Source organism: Simochromis diagramma, unplaced genomic scaffold, assembly GCF_900408965.1.
Source record: "Simochromis diagramma unplaced genomic scaffold, fSimDia1.1 OVJJ01000477.1, whole genome shotgun sequence".
NCBI classification, from domain to species: Eukaryota; Metazoa; Chordata; class Actinopteri; order Cichliformes; family Cichlidae; genus Simochromis; species Simochromis diagramma.
In genome coordinates this window covers 24,485-38,433 of record NW_024387300.1, presented here as the reverse complement: position 1 = coordinate 38,433, position 13,949 = coordinate 24,485, and the positions used below count along the sequence as shown (strand labels likewise).

The window sequence follows — 13,949 nt, the reverse complement described above, 5'->3', positions numbered from 1 at the left end:
TTATTGAACTTGTTGCGCAACACCTGTGATTAAATGGGTTAATTGATTAATTTTGGATAATGTTTATGAGCTTTGATGGGACCCATGAGAATGTTTTTGTATAATAGTATTTTGAATGAAATTCATTATAAGATGACTATAATATGTTATGATTTGTTTGGTTATTGGTTTATTGATTGTTGTATAAAATATGGCATTATTTGACTTTGTTATTTATGGATTTATTGATTTTGTTTTATCATGGCAGTCGAACGCTGTTAAAATTTAATATTGAATGATAATTTATGTTTTTGACCTTGTTTAGGTCAGGTTTTCTTTTTTTTTTTCTCGCGATCACAGCCCTGATCAGCGCGGAATGGCGAGCCACCCGGCCACCGTTGCATTGCGGTAGGAATCGTGAACCTATGGACTGAGTTTAACTGTTGACACATGACCTATCACAGGTCCATGGAACTAAACTAAATCTCATACTGGACTAAACCTCATCCCACCTCCGTTTTGGAACGTAATAAGCTGTTTTGTATTGTCAACATTGTTTTTGTTCACTGATATATATGTATGTATGTATGTATGTATGTATGTATGTATGTATGTATGTATGTGTGTGTGTGTATGTATATGTTTTTTTTGCACCTGTCTATATATTTCGCATTGACCATAACATACATAATATATATATATTTTTTGAGCTCTATTTCTGTTTCCTGTGTTTTATTCACACACTCAGGCTCCGTAGCTGAAGCTACTTCTGATAGCTCATTATCTATGAAGCTGCAGTCAGGAGCCCTGGTCCTTTACCGCGTTACATAAGACGAGAAGTTTTGGTCTAAGTTGACTGATAAATCCGCTTCCCATTTTGCAATAGGAAGTGATATTGATTCATCTGTTTTAGAAAATATTCTGTATAGTTTGGACAGTAATTTGGGGGGTTATAAGAGCAAGAAATTGTACCACACTTGGTGGTGTTTGTAATTCAACTTGACCAGGTTTATATTTCTTTTTTTACTATGGATTTAATTTGTTGATATTCTAATAATCTTTTTCTGTTGATCCCATATTGTGTCATCTAAGAAGGTATGTTTTAGCCATCCTGAGATAAACTGAAGCCTGTTGGCTAAGAAGTAGTGTTGAAACCATATCCTGGGTAGGGTGAACGCAGTGGCGTGTCTAGAAAATTTTTTTTGGGGTGGCCAGGTAGGGGCACAGATTTGGAGAAGGGTGGCAGATGTAATTGGCAGATAATGTTAAAAAAAATTCTACCAACCGTTAACCATAATTCAATAATCCTATAAACCTAATAACCAGATGCGCTTTAACTTTTATTAGAATGAGATTTTCACCACTACAGTGAAAAGTGTTTAGATACTGTGTTGATAAAGTACAAGAGATACAATCAGTGCTTTGTCAGTTTATTCAGCATTCAAGGACAAGTATTTTTACTGACAAATAGTGCACATATGTTTTGGGCTAAACCATTTTTGAACATTAAACTACAAACATGTTTAACATACAATTGGCAAATTAGCCAATGCAATGCAAAACGTATTTAAACTTATTAAAATATACTGAACTTTTAATAAGACTCTGTTACATGTTAAGAAGACAAGAAGTACAAAAACATTTGTGAACAGCAGCACTTGTAGTTGCAAAATATTTATGTTTTGAAAGAGAACATTTACTCAAGTACCTACTCTATGCTTCATTAAATATTATCAATGACTTAGAATAGGTAGATCCGCCTGTTACAGTGACGGGTGGCAAAACGTGTTACAAAGTCATCCAGGCTTAATGATCTTGCCCTTTTCCTCTCAATACTCAAAACTCCAATATTGCTAAGCCTCTCATCAGTCATAGTTGTTCATAGATGATTTTTTAAGCTTTAGCACTGAAAAGCTACGTTCACAAGTAGCACTGCTGACAGGTAAAGCTAAAGCTATTCGACATAAACGAAAAAGCTGATGAAACACCTCTTTGTAAGGCTCTAGGAAGGTAGTAAACCCCAAAATACTGGAGAGTTCATTCCCACACCCTGCTCTCCTTTGAACAACCTTTCTAGCTTGATACAGCTCATGTTTGAGGTCTTCAATATCACAGTCATACAGACCAGCCAAGCTTACAACTATTTCCTCTGACAAAAAGCTCTTACTCTTGGGGTTTAGTGCCTGTATACCCCGCATAATATCACAATTGGTCTTGTTGAAGCGCTTCTCCATCTCTGCATGTACATGGTTAAGAATGGGGTAAAATACTTCCCTCTTAAACTTGTCCTTGTCATCCTCCTTACACCTGTGTTGCCCGATTGGAGAATCTACAAAATAACCCTTTAGCCTGAGGCTCTCTCTCTGCATCCTTCTCTTAACTGTCTCAGAGGCAACAGTACACTGTTCTGCAATATCCCTTGCGTCTTGCCACAGCTCATCAAAACAGGATTCACTTCTATATTGGTCCAAGGTGTCTTGAAGTGCATGAATTAGGTCTACAGCCTTTGCTAGATCAAGAGATGGAGACTGAAGTACATCAGAAAGCAACTTAATTTCCCCTAGAATTTTTCTAAATGTGGATAAATTGCCAATAAATGTGAGGTCAATTTGTGCCAACAGACCCCGTGCCTCCACTGATCTGTCACCGCTGTTCTCTAAATCTATCTCATGTAGCACTCTTAATATAGCTGGTAATCTGTCCATTACAGTTTTGCATGCACTGTAACGACATGCCCACCTGGTATCACTGAGTCTCTGAAGCTCTCTAGGAGCCTCTGGATACATGTCTTTTTGAACTGTGATCCATTTTTGGTGAACATATGAACCTGACATGTAGACATACAATTTCTGCAACAATGAAAAAAAGCAGTGTGCTTCAGGGACTGCTTTCACTGCATCAACGATAACAAGGTTAAGGCAATGTGCATTGCAATGTACATAAAATGCATGTTTTGCCTCTGTTTTGATCCTGGCTGCAACACCCCTGCATTTCCCTGCCATTACTGACGCCCCATCATATCCTTGGCCTACAAGATTGGATCTATATTCAAGGACATACCTTTCCAGACACTGTATGATATTTTGAGTGAGCCCTGCCACATTTAGCTGACTTGCTCTCTGGAACTCTAAAAAACTCTCTTGAACAGCCCCATTGTAGTAATACCTTAGTACTAATGACAGTTGCTCTGTTTTCTTTACGTCTTTTGTTTCATCTGCAATCACAGATAAGTACTCACTCTCCTTCTCTGATAATGTCTTCACGTACCATCTCTGACAGACATTCGATTACTTCATTCTGAATGGTGTTACTGGTATATTTTGCATTTCCTGCATCTTTCATTTTTTTTGCAATCAGTGGATTATGCTTAGAAAGAAGTTCCATTAACTCTAAAAAGTTCCCTTTGTTTTGTGATGTATCTGTCTCAAGATGCCCCCTTTGGGAGAGGTTTTGCATAGCTGTAAGGAGAAGTACTTCAGCAACAGTTTTGATATATATGCGATTTTCCTCTACTTTTTTTTTTTTATATGCCTTGTCCAAAGCATCACGCACAGATGAATCTGTCAAAATGTTTTTCTTATGTTCACTCCAAGCATACATGGCATTCGTATGACCTTCAGATTTCTCATGCCCCTTAAAACCTCCATCTTTATACATTGCCTTCTTCCAGTTTGAGTACCCTTCATGTGATGTAAAAGGAGTTTCAGAAGCATTTGGAAGGGAAAAGTGTCTACATGCAAAACAATAGACAGAGTCCCGACTTTGAGAATATTCCAGCCATCTGTGTTGTGAATACCATGTCTTGCTGAAGGCCCTCCTCTTTTCACCATGTACTGTTCGAGGAAATATCTTCAAGTGTGGCTGTCTAGGTCCCTCCGCTGGATTTTGAGATATATCTAAGTATGGGAGGATTCAATTTAAAAATCAATGAAGAATTGTTTTTAATCTAGAACAACATCTCTTGCAAAAGTGACAGAATCAATATTATAAAATATTTAATGCACAATTAAAGGCTTTCAATATTAATCTATAAAGTAAGATTGGAGGTTAAATACCATGTGGATGGCCCGGTGTCGTACATGATGTTGAAGGAGAAGATGTTTCAAAAGGCACCACATCCTGGTTATCTGGTGGATCATGAACAGGTGAAGAACTGCCTGGGATAATATAAAAATATTACATTTCATTAAATTAAAAAAAAAAAACATGTTATTTAAAGCAGGATTTTGTTTTAATTTCCAATTATGTACCACAATACATATATTCACTTATTTAATTATTTATTCCCAAATATTAGGATTTGTCCCCTATGGATCGGTTGAACACTTGACAATATAAACATCCCTTCCTTGCATTTTCCTTATTCATTCTCACATACCTTCATTTGTAGAAATCACAGGTGACAATGATGACTGCTGCTCAGTTCACCTTTCCCTGACATTTCTCTCTGCTTCTGGCGTTATTTTAGCCTTCTTAAGGAAGAAATTCTCAATATTTTGAGATCTTTTCATTCTCCACTCCTATTCTTCTATCTATACTGGTTGGCCCTGAAGTAATAAAGCAAAAACTTATGTCACAAACAACAACTTTCCTGATGTATGACCTTGACTGGAAGTCAGGGATGTCAAATTCTTGCCCTTATGGACCCCTATCATGCATGTTTTAGATGTTACCTATACCAACATAGCCAATTCAAATCAAATAATCCCCAAACACCTAGTTGTGCACAAGTCTGTAAATGATTCTTTAAATCAGCTGTGTTGAAGTATGAAAACATCTGAAACCAGGAGGACCAGAACTGCACATCCCTACATTGAACATGGCACAAACTTTGGTAATATTGATGTATAAAGAACAACACTGGCTGATGATAAAGTACAGTCAGCTGGCATGGCGACACTGCCAGTATTAACCTGCAACCAAATCTGCAGCTCCACACAGCAATGTTACGACTTGGATTATATCTTATAACTAATAACTCTTATGCTAGCTCCCCCCAGTAGCCTACTGAAATATTCGGCGGTTGCAATACTTCTTTAAGTGTTATTTTTTCCTTGGTATTCTAATTTCACCGAAGTTTACTAAACTCAACAAACTTAATATTACTTACCAGGACATTTATTCTCTCATCATTTTCTTTTGCCGGAAAATAGCTTTCTGTGGTGCCGTCTTTCTCCTTCCTTTGCCGATGCTGCATTCACTTACACTCGGATATCTGAGCTTCACTACGAAAACGTAATCGTACATTTGATATTTAATTGAATTTTATTGTTTTAGCTTCGGGGTGGCACCTGGGGTGGCCAGTCTGGTTGGGGGGGTGGCCTGTGCCCCCCCAGGCCACCCCGCTGGACACGCCATTGGGTGAACGGTCCCCTCAATGGTCTTCTCATAGGGGTTTTCTGAATCGCTCTTTGTCTGGTCCCTTACCCAGGGCCAATTTGCCATGGGAGACCCTACCAAGGGGGCAAAAGCCCCCTGCCAATGTTACACCCTGAAAAGGGGCTGAAAAGGGGATAAGTCAATGACGACGCTCAGACACGATGCTTCTCTTTCAGCAGCTTCATTGCGAATGATTCAGAAATATAAACATACATACAAAAGTATTAAACATCTTAACAACGATGTACAGTCTCTGTTAGTTGTAAGACAATATATCTCAAGACTGTTTCCTTTCCTTTTCTATAAGTTACAGATTAAATTGAATGTAAAAATTTACAAAAACAGCTTATGAATCAATAAATAAACTTAGACCATTAAACTGAAATGTACAGAAAATAAACAAAATATTCATATAAAAATACTAATAGGCATTTGTCCCTTCACACAAAATAAACATGTTCTTTGTCCAGAGCAAATGCAAAATGCACACAATGTATGTTTCACACACAGTCTGGCACGATAATGCTTCATGCTAGCCACCAACAGAGCGCTTAGCTTAGCTTGCTGCTTATAGCTTATCCTAACATCACAGTTAACACAGGTCATCTAAGTATTCCTAGTATCCTCTTGGTACATTTGGAAACACGGTCAGTACAACTCAACATACATATTTGTAAAGTCCAACAGCAGAATTGCACAATTATTACCTGAAAAGGGGATAAGTCAATGACGACGCTCAGACACGATGCTTCTCTTTCAGCAGCTTCATTGCGAATGAGGCATCGTGGCCAGAGCTCCCCCTTCCGGCAACGGCAGGCATAACTAATCAATCATGATCACTAAATCACATGGATTATTCCCCAGGCTCGACAAGTGGATCACAGATTGCATGTTACACAGGTTGTAGTCACATTAAGGATTATTATCCGGTTGAACATAGTCATGAACTCTTTTAACTATTTTAGCCTGTGTTACATTACGTCTCTTAATGGGACTTCTTTTACCCTTGTTTATACATTTACATATTTGAAATAAATTGAATAATATATTGGGTAACTTTTAACCACAACTTTTTACTCCATTATGAACTTCAACAAATAATCAATCTATCACACACTCCCCCACAAAATTAGATGTCGTCCCGACATCACAACTCTTATGAACTAAAACTTAGCAAAATGTCACCAAAATCCAGTTGTTTTTAATCTTAGTTTCCTCTTTTGTACTGAGTCTTAAGTCCGTTCTTTGTTCAGTATCCTTGCATAAATAGTGGCTGACAAATTTGGAATGAATTAGGCCACATGGTTATTGGTTGAATGTCTCTGTGTTGTATGGGTTGATACTGGTAGGGCATTTCGTTTGTACACACTGTACTGTAGCATGTTGGAGTACCCAGCTGATCATAGGTGAAAACCTTAGGGGCTCGTCTCTCCCTCCTTGGCAAACTATAGGTCCCTTCTCTGTTGCTTTCAGGCAAGCATGGGTGTGGAGATGCTAGAGTGTCATCCATTACCTCTCCAACTACTTGTCCATCTTCCTCTTGATGGTCTTCTTCCTTTGGCCTGTTTTCATCCTGTGTCTCAGGCTCCTCTGTGTACGACACGAGCCTTTCTTCACCCAGTGGTCCATTACCACCGGCCTCTGGTTTCTCCTGGTCATCACCATGCTCTGTGCCCCTCTCTGTACTGGGCACTTGAGTCTGTGTTACGGGCCCATAATAGTACCCCCATTCCTCCTCGTCATCTTCTACTTCCTGGTTCACCTGTTCTGCGTCTTTTTCCCTCACTCTTCTTTTCTTTTGCTTCGGTGATACTTCTGGTGGCCTTTCCAGGGGTAAGTAATCACATGGCAGCAGCAGGTTGCGGTGCATGATTCTTGACCTTCCCCTCCCTTGCTCTGGTTTCACCTCATACACGGGGAGGCCTTCTGCAACTTGACGGATGACAACATTGATGTCCTGTTCCCAGTGATTACGAAGCTTCCCCGTTCCTCCTCTAGGGGTCAGATTTCGGACAAGAACACGATCGCCAGGGTATAACACAGAGCTTCTCACTTTCCCATCATAATGTTTTTTACTCCTGTCTGCTGACTTCTTTGCATTCTCCCGTGCTATGTCATATGCCTCTTGCATTTCTCGTGTCCATTTCTCCATGTAGGTTCGGTGGTCTGTTTTCCCTGTCTCAGAGGTGAGACCAAATAGCAGATCAATAGGTAACCTTGGGGACCTTCCAAAGAGAAGGTAGAAAGGAGAAAACCCAGTTACCTCACTTCGTGTGCAGTTATAGGCGTAGATAAGCTTGTTCAAGGACTCTTTCCAACTTGTCTTCTGCCTATCAGTAAGTGTCCTCAACATTTGTAGTAACGTCCGGTTGAACCGTTCAACTTGTCCATTCCCTTGTGGGTGGTATGGTGTAGTTCGGGATCCCAATATGCCACAGTTCTTTTTCAGCTGGGCAAAGAGCTGGTTCTCAAATTCGCCACCTTGGTCATGGTGTATCCGTGCTGGCAGTCCAAACTTCAAGGCGTAGTCATTAAAGATGCGATCAGCAACCGTTTTGCCAGACTTGGAGGTGGTGGCATAAGCCTGTGCAAAACGAGTAAAGTGGTCAACAATCACCAAAATATACTCGTAACCACCCTTACACTTGTCCAAGTGGAGAAAATCTATTGACACCAGTTCAAACGGCTGTGTGGTAACAATACTGGTGAGCGGTGCCCTCGCTTCTTTACATGGTATCTTTTGTTTCAGGCAAGTGCAGGTCTTTGTCACATAATGTTCAATGTCTCGTTGCATGTAAGGCCAAAAGAATCTATCTCTGATCAATGATGTTGTTCGATCAGTGCCCTGATGACCCATCTCATCATGCAATTCTCTCAGTACAGTCTCTTTGTACTTTTCAGGCAACACAAGCTGTCTCTTGGTTGTGGTTTTTCTGCAAAGAATACCATCTTCATCAATATGAAGTCTTTCCCATTCACGCAGGAGACACTTGCTTTGGGCACTTAGTGTATTAAGTTCATGCCTTGTTGGCTTTTCATTACTCATTTTGCACTGCATTATTGGGCCAATATTTCCATCATCTTGCTGTGCTTGTTTGATCTCTGTAACCGAAAATTGGTTGTGCGGTTCTTCACTCACTGATGTACACTGGAGACGGGTGAGTATGGGGCAGACCATTGGTGAGTTGAAATCTGGAGTCTCCACAACTTGGGTTATTGCTGCCACACAATCTGAACCCATTTCCTCTGTACACTGTTCCATCATTTCCTCTATCTCAACAGGCATTCTTGAAAGACTGTCAGCATCCACATTCTCTCTACCTGGGCGATATCGGATGGTGAAATGGAAGTCTGCAAGCTCTGCCACCCATCTACATCCAGTTGCATTTAGCTTGGCACTTGAAAGGATGTAGGTGAGGGGGTTATTGTCAGTGAACACAGTGAAAGTAGGCGCATAATAAAGATAATCTCTGAATTTCTCTGTGACGGCCCACTTCAGTGCGAGAAACTCCAGTTTTCCTGAGTGAAGATGATAGTTTCGTTCAGCTGCAGTCAATGTCCGGGAGCCATAAGCAATCACACAGAGTTTATTATCTTGTTGTTGGTATAGAACTGCTCCGAGGCCTTGAGCTGAGGCATCGGTATGGAGGATAAATGGTTTAGAAAAATCTGGGAACCCGAGGACTGGTGGCTCAACTAGGCAGTCTATTAGTCGTTCCAATATGCGCTGATGTTCTTCAGTCCACACAATTGACTTGTGTGATGGGACCCCTTTACTCTTTCTTGTGACTTGTTTTGTGTTTGTCTGGTTTTGGGATACATTGTTATCTTCCGTTGTGCCCTTCAACAAGCTATACAGTGGACCTGCAATACGGGAGAAGTCCCGTATGTACTGCCTATAGTAACTTAACAAGCCCAAGACAGTTCGCAGCTCTCCCACATTGCTTGGTCTCCTGTCCTTCAAGGCTGTCACTGCATTGGTGTCAGCTGGATCAATTTTGCTACCTTCGGCTGAAACAATTCTCCCTAGATAGCGAACCTCGTGTTTGAATAATTCACATTTACTGGGTTTAAGCTTGATCCCATACTTCCTCAGTAGTTGAAGCACTTTTCTGACATGATTGACATGATCATCAAATGAATGACTGTACACTAGAGTGTCATCAAGGTAGGGTACACAGATGTTGTCTCGCACCTCTTCCAGACACTCTTCCATGCAGCGTTGGAAGGCTGCAGGTGCATTCATCAGCCCGAATGGAATCCTTATCCATTCGTACAGGCCCCATGGTGTCACAAAAGCAGTTAAAGGTCGGCTGCCTTCATCCATAAAGCCCTGATGGTAGGCCTTGCCTTGGTCTAACAATGAAAACCATGAGTTGCCGCCAAGACTGTCGAGAATGTCCTGCACTCGAGGGATTGGTTGTCTGTCTGGATGAGTCTTTTTGTTTAGTTCTCTGTAATCTATACAGAGACGTAAGCTGCCGTCCTTCTTTCTCACACAGACAACTGGTGAGGCATAAGATGAGTTGGATTTCGTGACCCATCCTTGTGCAATAAGGTTGTGCAGATACTCTTTCATCTCTTTGTATAGCGGCTTTGGTACCGACAGGTAAGTGCGTGCTACAGGATCCATATCCTTCAATGATATCTTCAGTTTCAACTTGTCGATACATCCAATATCATCATCTGCTTTGGAAAAGGAAGAGCATTCCTCACGGAGCATCTTTTGCACCACCCCCCTTTCAGATTCACTCAGGTGCGTAAGGTCAATTGGTGGGTCCCATGAGGTGTCAGGAATTTGCTCGCTCTCTGCATTCACTTGATTCACCAATAATGGGGAGCACTGGTCAGATTTCTCTAAAACTGCCGCTGGGTACACAGCTTGAATTTGCTCTAAGGTGCCCACAACAGTTTTTCCTGACAGTTCAATGTCGTGATCAGTGGGATTTTGCACATCAAGAACAATATAGGGGGGGACCCCCCTTCTGAGTTCTACTAGTGTCTCACAAAACTCCAGACCTTCAGCCCACTGAGGGTTTATGTCAGGCTCAAAGAGAAGTGTAGTGTCTTTCTTCAGCGGGCGGGTCTGCACCTTACAGTCAATCTGAACAGAAGTGTGTTTGGGTACAATGACTTTCTCTTTTGTTGTTCTCACAACAAAATCATGTAATTGTTTAGCAGTCACTAAATCAATAAAGGTTGTGACATTTTCTCTTGTAAGGCAAGGGAAAGCCCCTCTTAATGCCTCGTGCAGCTGCTCAGTTCTTTCAGCATCCATTTGCTCTATAGTACTAGTTTTCAGTATTTGCTCAATAACATTAAAGCCTAGAATGGGCTGCGAAAGACTTCCGCCTTTCATCACTAACATGGGGACTACAAGTTCTTTAGGGTTTGCTCCCTCAGCAGCTAGACCAAAAGTGACTTCAATAAACCCTTGTAAGGGATGTTTTGACCATTAGCAGCTGAGATTTTTAAATCGTCAGGTGCATCAAGTAACTCAGAAACATCTCTTAATTTCTCATGTGGTAAATACTTCTTTTTCCACTCTTCATTAACAATACACACTTGGGAGCCTGTATCCCATAAGGCTTGAGTTTGGTGGCCTTGTATATAACAGTCAACTATACACTGTTTCCCAACAAGAGCAACAAGATGGGACTGGCTGTCCACCCTTTTGGGGTGAATAACACTTGCCTTTGGGTGCGTGTGCTGATTTACTTGAGGCTGAGAGTGTTTGTTGCATTGTTTTCTGTGTCTGGGCCAGTGCTCAGCTTGGCACATCTTAGAACAATAAGTGCTTTTTTTACAAGCTGCACACCTTCTGAGTCTTTTGAGTTTTCCCAGAACACCACAGTAATAGCAAAGCTGTTGGGACGTTACACTATTATTGGTTACTCCCTGTCCCGTGGGGGCAACCACTGTCCGTTTAAAGGTTGATCTTTGTCTGGTCTAGTTAGTTTCGCCCTGCAACCTGCGCGAAAGTGTTCACTGCTACCACATCGATAGCAATGGTTGCAGTACTCAGTCCCACTTTGCTGGCAGCCAAAGCATTTCCTTAGGCGTGCTCGGTTTACAGCAGGATACTGACGTTGTGGTGCAAACCTCTGTTGATACTGAGCTGTATCACCTCTCCCTCCAGGTCCCACAGGAGGCCAGTAGTTTTGTGGCAGATGCTCAAGATGAGAAAAGGGAACACATTCTGGTGCTGCAAGTGAGGCAGAATACTGTGTTTGTGCCGGACTAGGCTGTTGAATTATTTCTTTGATTTGTGCGACTTCAGCACCAAGATTTTTCAATAATGCCATGTCAGAACGGATTTCTTTAAGTTCATTTAGTAGGTCAGGCTGAGCTTTGCTGATGGATTCAGGTTTTAGGTTTTTCCCTTTTTTATCTGCAGGAGTGTCAGACTGAAGTGAATGCACAGTGGTTGGCCGCTGCTGGGAGAGTAACTTCTTTTTATTTTGTCTCTCTGCTTCATTTGCACAGGCAACATTGAGTTTCTCAAGGAGGAGCTCATCACTGGTTGTGGTTTCCTGTAGGTAGGGCTGGAGGTCACTCTTAATGTTATCATTTTGCAGGCCTGTCAGAACTGTATGAAGGAACATGCTCTGTACAAGCACAGGGTCATATCTTAAGCCAGATTCAGCTTCTTGCGATGCAAACAGAATTTTCTGTCTTAAGTCTAGGGCACGGATTAAGAAAGTTTGTGGGGTTTCTTTAATGCTTTGGACCTCTGACGTGAGTTGTTTGTAAAGTTCTGTTGCCCCTCGTTCTTGGTAGTGGGACCTTAGAATCCTCCTCAGGGTAGGCAATGTAAGGTTGGTTTTGCCCTCTAGGTAGCTACGCAATTGTAAGCCTGGTGCTATTGCCCTGATTACTGCATCAACTATTTCTATTTCAGGGACTCCTTTGCTGATGCCTTGTTCAATCTGATGAGCTAGGCTGGAGAAAGTTAGTTTATCCTTTTGGCCGGGGCTCACCAATCTGACCTGATATTTTGAATTCTCTGCCCACGGTAGTGTCAGAAAAGGTGGAGGGGTTTGTTTAGCACTATTGTCCCCCCACACTCATCGACAGTTTGGCTGTACTAGGTTGCTTCGCCTTGTTCTGTCGTGATAATGCAAGAGCCAACTGAAGCGTCTCTATTTCCTTTATCAGTTGTTCTTCTTCTGAGGCCTCACCAACCTGTTCCTGCACCTCATCTGTCTGGTTAGTATCTGAGGTTTTGTGTCCCGATGTACCGTTCTGAGCAGCCTGTTGCAACTCAAAAATTTTGTCTTTCAAAATCAGTAGCTCAGACATTCCCTCATCTTCAAGCTCATCCAGCTCCTCTCTTTCTAAGTGCTGTATTATATAGGAAATGAGAGAGGAACGACTTTTACCCGATACCCTTTCAAGTTTTGAACCAGCAATATTTAGGAAATCACAAACTTCGATCAAAATGTCTCTTGTCACTGTATACAATGTACCAGCAACTTCTAACTTCAGGTCCTCTAGCCCTGAAGACTCCATTTCAGTCTGTGGCTTGTGGAAAAGATTAGTGTGATGTAAGACCTCTTTGCAGAAGAGTCAGTGCAGCTTCCCTGGCACCAGTAGTTAACCTCAGGTTGCATGCAGGTCCCTCTGCGTAACTGTCGAAACCAGCACACTGTATCTCCCACCGTGGTATTTGATGTGAGGGGTTGAATGATGACTGGGGCGTCTATCTGGGACAGCGGGCCCTCATCACATCCATCCCAGCGGTGCCTCCAAAATGTTACACCCTGAAAAGGGGCTGAAAAGGGGATAAGTCAATGACGACGCTCAGACACGATGCTTCTCTTTCAGCAGCTTCATTGCGAATGATTCAGAAATATAAACATACATACAAAAGTATTAAACATCTTAACAACGATGTACAGTCTCTGTTAGTTGTAAGACAATATATCTCAAGACTGTTTCCTTTCCTTTTCTATAAGTTACAGATTAAATTGAATGTAAAAATTTACAAAAACAGCTTATGAATCAATAAATAAACTTAGACCATTAAACTGAAATGTACAGAAAATAAACAAAATATTCATATAAAAATACTAATAGGCATTTGTCCCTTCACACAAAATAAACATGTTCTTTGTCCAGAGCAAATGCAAAATGCACACAATGTATGTTTCACACACAGTCTGGCACGATAATGCTTCATGCTAGCCACCAACAGAGCGCTTAGCTTAGCTTGCTGCTTATAGCTTATCCTAACATCACAGTTAACACAGGTCATCTAAGTATTCCTAGTATCCTCTTGGTACATTTGGAAACACGGTCAGTACAACTCAACATACATATTTGTAAAGTCCAACAGCAGAATTGCACAATTATTACCTGAAAAAGGGGATAAGTCATGACGACGCTCAGACACGATGCTTCTCTTTCAGCAGCTTCATTGCGAATGAGGCATCGTGGCCAGAGCTCCCCCTTCCGGCAACGGCAGGCATAACTAATCAATCATGATCACTAAATCACATGGATTATTCCCCAGGCTCGACAAGTGGATCACAGATTGCATGTTACACAGGTTGTAGTCACATTAAGGATTTATCCGGTTGAACATAGTC

The 13,949-nt window shown here is 41.4% G+C and overlaps 1 protein-coding gene across 2 annotated transcripts; it reads right to left on the bottom strand.

Annotated features, from left to right (window-relative positions):
- Positions 1-1,280: 1,280 nt before the first annotated feature.
- On the bottom strand, positions 1,281-5,256 carry LOC120716569. 2 transcript variants are annotated; one of them, XM_040004107.1, is made up of 3 exons: positions 5,090-5,256; positions 4,035-4,136; positions 1,281-3,875 (listed from the first exon to the last, which is right to left on the bottom strand). In XM_040004107.1, the coding sequence occupies exon 3, from the start codon at positions 2,979-2,981 to the stop codon at positions 1,845-1,847; it is 1,137 nt and encodes a 378-aa protein (XP_039860041.1). In that variant the 5' UTR covers positions 2,982-3,875; positions 4,035-4,136; positions 5,090-5,256; the 3' UTR covers positions 1,281-1,844. The 2 variants fall into 2 exon arrangements, with proteins under 2 accessions (XP_039860041.1, XP_039860040.1); XM_040004106.1 differs by lacking the exon at positions 5,090-5,256 and adding an exon at positions 4,358-4,959.
- Positions 5,257-13,949: the final 8,693 nt, after the last annotated feature.

Bases quoted from the DNA above. Each gene is read 5' to 3' on its own strand.
- LOC120716569 (XM_040004107.1), bottom strand. From the start codon at position 2,981: ATGGCAGGGAAATGCAGGGGTGTTGCAGCCAGGATCAAAACAGAGGCA.